Source organism: Bacillus rossius, chromosome 3, assembly GCF_032445375.1.
Source record: "Bacillus rossius redtenbacheri isolate Brsri chromosome 3, Brsri_v3, whole genome shotgun sequence".
Lineage (NCBI taxonomy): Eukaryota > Metazoa > Arthropoda > Insecta > Phasmatodea > Bacillidae > Bacillus > Bacillus rossius.
Genome location: NC_086332.1, coordinates 93843591 through 93853709, shown reverse-complemented (window position 1 = coordinate 93853709; position 10119 = coordinate 93843591). Strand labels below are relative to the sequence as shown.

The 10119-nt window shown below is 35.5% G+C and overlaps 1 protein-coding gene across 1 annotated transcript; it reads right to left on the bottom strand.

Moving 5' to 3' along the window:
• Nucleotides 1–7366: 7366 nt before the first annotated feature.
• On the bottom strand, nt 7367–9823 carry LOC134531342 (ATP-dependent DNA helicase PIF1-like). Its single transcript, XM_063367039.1, has 2 exons — nt 8651–9823; nt 7367–7387 (listed from the first exon to the last, which is right to left on the bottom strand). Exons 1-2 carry the CDS (start codon nt 9746–9748, stop codon nt 7367–7369), a joined length of 1119 nt encoding a protein of 372 aa, XP_063223109.1. The 5' UTR covers nt 9749–9823.
• Between the last annotated feature and the right edge of the window lie 296 nt (nt 9824–10119).

Below are 10119 nucleotides of genomic sequence, written 5' to 3'. Positions count from 1 at the left end.
CCCATTCCTATCTGATAAAGTTGTAATAAAAAACAGAGGTAATTTTTCTGCAAATTTTTTGTTTGTCAATAAATAACATATGTGGTGAAATATTAATAACTTGAATGTAAAGTCTACTTAAATTCATTGTTGATCATGTGTTTCAACAATTTGATTCATACACTGATATAATGTCTGTTATGTTGTCGACATTCGGCTGTCTAGGGTTGTAATTAGGCTTGCTTTGTGTTCAGGCCTTGTGGCGATAGTCAGCTCAGGCGAAAGAATAAAACAAACTGTCATCCCAGTTACGATGCGAGGGGTGGGTAGTCCTACAATGAACACGTGGCTACACGTGGCTGAGCGGAATAGTGGATGACGTCTCGCGCGCCGCCGGCAGGTGTGGGCTGACAGAAGCACACGCTTCGGGTTGGTATTTAATGTCCCAGTCCCACATTGAACAACGTAAGGTGATAAAAGAATTAATAATGACTACTCTGATTAATTAATAATAATAATAATACATAAAACACTTGGCACTATTTTCAGCCAGATATCCATCCGTCCGGTGCCATTCCACTCGTTGCACCATATTGCACACACTTAGGGGAAAAAGTGGTCATGGGAGCAACAGTGGGCAACTACAGACTCGAGACCAGAGGGACGCCGATGGGCATGGTCAATGTACGATACAGTAACTACCAATTCAAACTTAATAACATATAAAAATACTTTTATAAAAAAAAAAAACTTTAAAGGAAACTAATTATTTCATAACAAACATCTCGAACCTAATTGTAATGCTTTATATAATACAAATGAATAGTTTGAAGTTAACTATGAACAGTAATAGCACTGGATTCAATTATTAGGCCACAATTATGTGTAGTTTACAAAGTTAATGGAGAACTAGTGTATCAACTTATCACAAAAAATTTCACAACAAACATACATAATTTTTGCATACTGCCATGAGAGACTTCCCTTCCCAATGTACTATGTATACAGAGTTTATTATTAAACTGATTAGTTGAAGTTTGAAACAAACGTTATGACTCCTCACTATGGAAGTAACGAGAAAAACATACATAAACACAACAATGTGTTTTATCATTCGTCACATGTTACAAAAATTAGACATGTGACTTTTTTTAAAAGCATTTATTTTGGAGTTAAGTTTTTCAAAAAAAAGTTGCACTGGAGGTATATTAAATTGAAATGATGGGTATACATAAGGATGCCAAACAATGAGAATTGATTAGTGAGGAAAGTAGATAGGCTAGTGAGAATAAGGTAATTCAGGGGGAGGGGGGCTGGGGAAAGCTGGGAGCTAGGCTGAACAGAGGGCTGTATCGAGGAAGGAGGGATCATGAGTGGAAGAGTCAGAGGAAATGGAGATGGACAGAGAGAGGAAGACAACAAATTATGATGAACACACCTTTCGTAAATATTCCTGCACTGAGATGCCACTGAAGCAGAGTCCATGATAAACACTCTCTGCCGACCTTGAGAATAAAAAAAACCTGTTAAAGTACATTTTACAAGCACACGAAACATTTTAATATTTCTGGTTGTTATACATTCAACAAGAGCATAAAGTTTATTTTTCCCACAATCATGTTTGGTTGTTGATTTTATATATTTAGATGTAAAAGCAAGTGCATTTAAGGTTTTCCTTAATTTAATAACAATAGCAGTTTTTTTTTAAGTGTACATACCATTAACGTTGTATGTTTGGTAATGGCTTTACATTGGCTACAAAAAAATGTATATGTAATTTTTTCCAGGAATGTGAGATTAACATACATGCTTTGAAAATAATACATAACCATGGCCAAAACATACAAATCTACAACATTAAGGATTTGATATTACAACTACACCTTAAAATTAACCAAAGTAATTATAAATTACTTACGACCAGTGCTCTGTGCAACTTGGGCTTCTTGGCGCAGGTAGTTATTCCAAGCTGTAAGCTTGTCTCTGGATTCACCATTCCCCACAATCCTCCTGAATGGGGGAATGGTGATCAGAAAATTTTTTTTGTTGCGAAACACTAGAAATCTCTGTAGCCCCTTCATTCTCAACTTCATTTTCTTTAAATCCCCTCCTCTCTGAAATCCTAACTCAAGTATTAAGAAATGGGTAAATATTCTCTTAATATTTTTTTGCAATGAGCACAACCATGTCAGCGGTTCCCAATTTTTTTTGGCCAGCGAACACCAACTACTTCAAAGGAAGTTATTTTACAATAATTGTGAACATTCCAACAAAATTATTTTTTATAAAATATTGTTTAAGAACCCTGGTACTAATTTGTTTACGTGTTAAAATTTGTCTTATTTTAATTCCCAAAGTTAACGAATTCTACGTTTTTGCTTGCTGTTAAAAACCCCACAATACATTAATATACAAAGAAAATAAGAGTTTAAGTGATAGTATTGCGTTGCGATACTTTACCTTGTTTGTTTGTTGTGCCTATCTGTAGCTCTCCTCTTATCACTGATATTCTATCCCTCTACACACCATTCTTCCCCCTTCCTTTATTGTTGTTTCGCAAAGAAAATAAACATGTTTACAAGCACATAACTTAGTAAAAAAAATTATTTAAAAATTAAATACTGTGTATACTTTACTTAAAAAGAAGACTCGGAAATAAATATGTGCTTTTCATATAGTTTCACTGCAATATTTTCCACGCACCAATCGCCTTAAGTCCTGACTCCCGGAACCCCTGTGACCTTGCCACAGAATCCCAGTGTTACACGGATCACCTTTTAGGAACTGCTGGTTTAGGTGACTGTGGTAGCTTATTTTTCTTAATTACTGAAAAATATTCAAAGTTGAGTTAATTTCCTCCAATTAAAGCATAAGTTTTAAAGATTCGTGTGTCTGTGATTAAATTCTTTGTTTAATTTTCTTAGCATAAAATGTTGGTCAGTAGAAGTACTTTCTTTAAAATAAATAATATTTTAACAAAAAAGAAAAACCAACTTCAAAATAATATATTTAAATGAAATTGCACTAAAAAGTACAAAAATAATTACTTTATTAATTTACTTCTGTGTACTTCAATATATCCCTTGTTTCGATAAATTTAATATTTTTGGAGTCGGTGCCAGCTTATGGATAACAAAGTAGTGTAAATATACATGTATAACTGTTATAGATTTTTATTGATAGTTCTTTAAAATTACCTTAAGGTATTCTTATATTTGTTTGGCACAATTTTTGGAGTCTATGCCAGTTTTCAGATAACAAAGTGGTGTAAATGGAAGAAGCAGGCTAAAAGTGTCTTTCTTGTCTCTCTACTAATAACTGAACATTGCTGCGCTCTCTCTAACTTCTTGATTAACTAAATATGTCTAAATTTTGATTGTAAGTTTATTTAGGTTTATTTGTAATTGCAATGAAGCTTCTGACAGTTATTTTCGTTTACTTAGCTGGCACAGACTCCAAAAATATTAAATTTTTTGAAATAAGGATATATAGAAGTATTAATTAATAAAATAATTACTTTTTACTTCTTAGTTTAAGTTCATAATTTTAAATACAATTTTGAAGTGTTTTTTTAAAATAATTATTCATGTTAATATGCTTCTTCATTATATAGATCATTATAGATTCCCGTACCAGTATCGGCCCGTGTTACTCATGTCTTTCCTGTTTCTTGAAGACCTACCTCTTGAAGTCACATATAACCACATGAAATGAAATTAAAATAACAAACTTAAAAAATAATTTTGCTATTGCTAATTAGCGCCATTGCAGGCTCGTAACAATTGAAGAGTTCCGTTACATTGTCATGGATCCCATTAACAGAACTTAACCAAACTCTCATCAAACTACCCTTGAAGTACATCCTTTGCAATAAAAAAAAATATTATTGAAATCGGATTGCGTGATATTTAGTTATTTGTCCATTTGTCGCCCACACAATTAATGAAAATTTAAGACTTATATGGTTTTCTCATGGATGCCATTGTCAGAACTGGACCAAATTTAAATGGGACCACACGGGAAGCACCAGCTTTCAAATGAAAAAAAGAATTATCAAAATCGGTTCACCCAGTCGAAAGTTCTGTGGTAACAAACATAAAAAAAGAAATACAGTCGAATTGATAATTGAAGTTGGTTAACAAAAGCCGACGTTTTTAATTCGTGTTATTAATGCTAGCAAATCATTAAAGTAAGTATTTTATTGTTTCTGAAATATAGTCTCTTCAATTTTGAAGTCAATGAATAAAAAAAGCAATTACATTTTTTAAGGTTCGTTAACTCTTTTATGTCTTCCATATTTCTTTCAACACAATAAATTTATTCCTAGTTTCCTTCATACGTGTTTTCAAGTGTACTTATCTTTATCATTACCTTGTACTGCAATTCTCTCCGGATGTAGATGTAAAACAAATCAAGGGTAAACCACATCACTTACCACAATGTCATTAACACCAACCAGAAGAGCCAAATTGTTGTGGAGTTTGGCACTGTACTCCATCCTCTTCAACTGGTTGTATGTCTGCTGGATTGTGTGTCCAGCCACGCAGGTGCCAGTTTTTCTCTTCACTTTCTCTGAAACACATAACATGTTTTCTAAATAGAACTAAGATACTCTTTGAAAATCACTACACCTATTAAAATTTAAAGTGACAGAACTTCAACATTTGTTATACCATAATAGTACAAAAAATGTGTAGCAATCAGAGGCGCCAACTTCGGGGGGACAAAGCCTTTTTTGCCCCTCCAAAATTCACACAGGAGGGTCAAAGGGGGTTTTTTCTTTAAAAAACATTAATATTTACACCCGAAGAGAATATTAAATGAAGGTACAAAAAAGCGCATTATAGCACCATTTTACCAATTCAAGTCAATCATTTTCAGTGGGATTAGCACACCCCTACCCACCGCTTTGGGTTGTTGCCCCTCTAATAGTTAATTCAAGTCAGCACCATTGGTGGCAATTACATATAACAAACACATGTAAGCACTTGTTGCATACGTATGTTACTTAACCAAAATACTACAGCACCCACAACTAAATTGCAATTGAATATTTTCCATTAATTATGTCTACTACATGCTGCCTGTGTTGCACAACTTCCTCACAATTAATGCCACTGTTACCTGGATAATTGGTTCCCTGAATTGAATGACACAGTAATGAGAAACTAGACTTACTATGTAGATAATGAGGTCATTAGTTACAAAGTGGGATGGGGTGGTCACATGAGTGTTAGACGTGAAATAAGTATAGTTCATGAAGCAATTTTGATTTTTTTTAAAGTTACATTAATGTTAATTATGTAGCTAATTGAAACTAACTTGTGCCCGAAATAAGTACAAAATTAAAATTTAATGTCATATCATTCATTGGTTTGACAGGCTATTCCCAAAAAACAGTGCTAATAATTATTTTTAAAGCTACAACAAAGAAAAAATTTCTTACTTATGAAATAACTTTGAATGATATACTTAAAATGACATACATTAGTATAAAAAATGTTGCATATATGTTTTATATTATAAAATTTCAGGGAAAGAAACATGAACGTTTTATTGAGAATGTTAAGAATAACTAACAAAAAGGTATTTATACATTTCATACATTTCTTAAGTACAACAAGTTAATACGATAGAACTCTTAAAAGATGACCATTTGAATCAATTTTTCTCACACCACTTTCTCCCATCTAATTGTTCCACCACTGTCTACACCTACAATCCCTTTAGGTATTGTTAAACCAAAATGTTATTTGTAGAGCTACCTTGTTATTAAAAATTTACATTTAGTTACCTGTAGCACTGTCTTTAAAATACTCCACCTCTGCCCCTTCCTTCTGCAATAGTTGGAGCATGTTGGATGCCCCAATAACCTGCAGGTTTTCCACCATGCCCTGAAACTACCAATAATATTATTTTCTCATTTTCTTATGTGCCTTGTCTGAGGACCATACATTTTTTATGACATTTAACTGCAAAGTATCTGTTTTATTATGTTACAGCCTTTGTATAAAAAATTATTCTATATCATTTCAAATCATTTCATCCTTCACCTTACATAGCTCGGCCACCACCTCTCATACTCATCCAAATATAATTGCACTTTAAAGAAACTCTTCCATAAATATTTAATTTTTGATGAAAAATATCTTGTGTATTAATTAAGAACTGGTAATTCTATTAGTATTTATTAATAAAAATATTAAATTTTCTAGAAGATATATTATGTAATGAGATAAATTTACTACAGACACAACACAAGATCAGTTTATTTTTCTTTGGCACATTCCTTACTGACTGAAAAAAAAAGAGGCATAACTTTTGTTAAAAGTGTAATGTATTTTACTATATTTTGATGTATTAACTAACATTTACTTTATTGATATGACTAATGTTGCAGATTGTGAACATAGGTTATAATATCTTCAATTTGTACTAACATCTATATGTGTCAGTCCTTAAATAAACATTAACTTGCATCGTAAACGAACATAATTTTGTTAATTCTTTAAACTTCACATTTCCCATACTACAGTTTATAGTGAGTAGTGGGGACAAAGATGAAATTAAAACACATAATAACTAACTTGGATGATTTATAGCATTTAATAATTTGTACATGATAAACCCTTTATTTTATTAATAGCTTGTAAGTGCAACTCACATAGGAAAAATATAAGGAGAGATAGGTGGGGTTCAAAAAACACTTGGCAATCTTTTATAATTATATTAAATTGGGTGAAACATAATGATAACACATTTTCCTTATTAAAAAAATAAAATAAAATAAATTGCAACAAATTTACAATCCCATTCCTATCTGATAAAGTTGTAATAAAAAACAGAGGTAATTTTTCTGCAAATTTTTTGTTTGTCAATAAATAACATATGTGGTGAAATATTAATAACTTGAATGTAAAGTCTACTTAAATTCATTGTTGATCATGTGTTTCAACAATTTGATTCATACACTGATATAATGTCTGTTATGTTGTCGACATTCGGCTGTCTAGGGTTGTAATTAGGCTTGCTTTGTGTTCAGGCCTTGTGGCGATAGTCAGCTCAGGCGAAAGAATAAAACAAACTGTCATCCCAGTTACGATGCGAGGGGTGGGTAGTCCTACAGTGAACACGTGGCTACACGTGGCTGAGTGGAATAGTGGATGACGGCTCGCGCGCCGCCGGCAGGTGTGGGCTGACAGAAGCACACGCTTCGGGTTGGTATTTAATGTCCCAGTCCCACATTGAACAACGTAAGGTGATAAAAGAATTAATAATGACTACTCTGATTAATTAATAATAATAATAATACATAAAACACTTGGCACTATTTTCAGCCGGATATCCATCCGTCCGGTGCCATTCCACTCGTTGCACCATATTGCACTCACTCGCCCCGGGGCGTGTTCTGCGCACACACACACACACACGTAGGGGAAAAAGTGTTCATGGGAGCAGCAGTGGGCAACTACAGACTCGAGACCAGAGGGACGCCGATGGGCATGGTCAATGTACGATACAGTAACTACCAATTCAAACTTAATAACATATAAAAATACTTTAATAAAAGGTTTACTTTCAGAATTTCAGAAGGGGGGGGGGGGGGGGGGGTTGATAAAAGACGAGAAAAAAAAATATTATTTACATTCTTATAGCTTCTAATTTCAAAATAAGTTTCTGGTGCTTTGATAATTGAAAGGGATCTTGTAAATCAAATTGGCCACCCCGCACTTTCCTTAACAAAAGCAGTTTGGCATCTGTCGGTTCAGGATGGTCCCTACGCCGCTTCGACAATAAGAGCACACACTCAAAAGTAAAAAAAAAAAAATAAAAAGCTTCGCGCCTGCGCAGACCATGCAACTGAAAGGAGAATTGATGCATTCTATCAGGCTTGGACATTCTATACCTCTGTTCAGCTCATGCCCGCCTGATAGTTGAGACCATATTTCCGATTATTCCCCACACTTTCTTTACAAGTCAAAAGATATAGACAGAAAAAGGAAAAGTGTTATCACTTTACACGCATTCCTTCTCATTTTATTGTTTTGCTTGTTATAGCTGGCAGCGACGCCCAGAATTGGCTGGACCACACTGAAGCTATTGTCTGCCATTACTGAATGTATCAGTGTGAAGTCGGGTTGTGCTTGTGCGTTCTTATTTTTATCATCTTCGAATTAATACACTAGACCTTTCTACAAGCTATGCAGAAATAAAATTATTAGGTCACCGCATTGTATGCGATGGACGTAGCGTCGGAACAAGAAAGGGGGTTGGGGGAGGGATGGAGAGAGAGAGAACTGTTACCGTCATCACAGAATTTTACTGTTTTCTCTGTGATTGTTTAAAGTGCGTGTCCATGGAGTCGAATGTATTCGGTGCGGATATCTCGCGTAGTCTGTGAGTCGTTTCCATCCCATCCGTGTTTGAAGATGAAAGGAGTATCATTGTCCGTGATGATGTGCAAGCCGTCTATATTCGTTACCCGACTCAGCGCCACGTACACCAACTGTTGCGGTTGCTTCGGGGAGTATTTATAAACAATGACAGTACACGTCCCACCTTGTGACTTATGAATGGTAATAGCACAAGCAGGAACGCAAGGAAACTGTTTTCGTTTGCATTTCACAGTTTTTGTCAGTGTAATATTCACTACTTTCTTATACACCGGCACCCAGTTGGGAGACAAAGTATTTGGTTTGCTTCGCACGTGAGGTCGACATTTAATTTTGGCACTAGCGCCTGTTGTTGCTTCCTCAAACTCGAACCATAGAGTAATGATTTCTTCTCTAGATGCCGGCAAAGTTGTACTGGTTGGTGGTCCTGCTTCTGCAGAATGGTCATCCACATTTGATTGCTGACGTTCGATATGTCGCAAGGCACCAATAGCTCCGTTTACCAACCCATCAGCGACATCTATGTTAGAAGTTATCATGTAGGGAAACCCTACAGCTAATGGCAGCAGGTACGGCAATCCATCGGTCTCTGCCACCGTCATCTTGTGAAGTTTACCTCGGAACTGTGTCTTCTCTTGCTCAGTCGAATAACCAAGCATATGATCATGTGCCAGACATCTGTATGCGTTAGTGATTGCGCTTCGGTTGTACGAATCAACTTCATTATTACTATAATACAGCCGGACAGCATTAGGCACGTTTTCTTTGCACCAAGCCTGAGTTTTATGTCTGGACTCAATAAGTGTGATCATATCGATACTTTGTTTAAGTCCGTCTTCAATTTTGGTCATAATCGTTGAAAAACGCTCATCAGTTTGTCGCACAACATGAACCAGCGGAAAGTAGTCAATGCTGTGCCACAGAATTGGTCCTCCAAGTTGGTTGATTGGCATGCTGTAACATGGAGTTGCTCGTACTGGTGGTAGCTGTCTGAAATCGCCGCATAGTATCACGTGGATGCCTCCGAATGGTTTGTCGTATATGCCGGTAATTTGCTGCAGTCGGTAGTAGATATTTTGAAGAATGGCTGAACTTAACATGCTGATCTTGTCGACGAAAACAGCTTTGACGCCAACGAACATGTTTCTATAGGCTTGCCAATTCTCTGTGGATAAGAGTTTTGTCACGCGAGAAGTTGTGAGACGAAACGCTGAATGCACTGTAGTGCCACCAAGAGGGACAGCGGCTTTACCTGTGCTTGCACAGGAAATGTAGGCGTTGTTCATTGAGTTGTACTTCTGAGTATAGCGATTGTACGTCTCCATAAGGCACTTTAATGTGTAAATTTTTCCACAGCCCGCGGTCAATTCTAACATAACCTATCATTACTGCACTTTATGAACAAGTTTTTATATAAATAAACTGTAATCAAATATCTAACATAACCTAAATACTTGAAATTATACTAGTAATCAATTTTTTAAAATAAAAGAACAATTAACCTTTATTGCCGAATTTGTTGTTGTAATATGCAATGAAAACCACATTAACTTTTCAATTCACTTAATAACCAGTCGACGAAACAGTTTACGTGTAGATGTAAGTTGTGTGCTGCTGCTGTCTTTCTTCTCCTCGGACGCATAGGCCAATCTAAAGAAAGATAGATAGATGCGGCGCAAGCGTACAATGAGCGATACGGGTCACAGCGCGTAACAGGAAACTTTTTCGTGCGTGCAGCCAGCGTTCA

Coding starts and splice junctions, on each gene's coding strand:
- LOC134531342 (XM_063367039.1), bottom strand. CDS start 9,748: ATGTTAGAATTGACCGCGGGCTGTGGAAAAATTTACACATTAAAGTGC. Junction 7,388..8,650: donor ATACTTTGTCTCCCAACTGG/GTGCCGGTGTAT, acceptor GTGTGTGCGCAG/AACACGCCCCGGGGCGAGTG.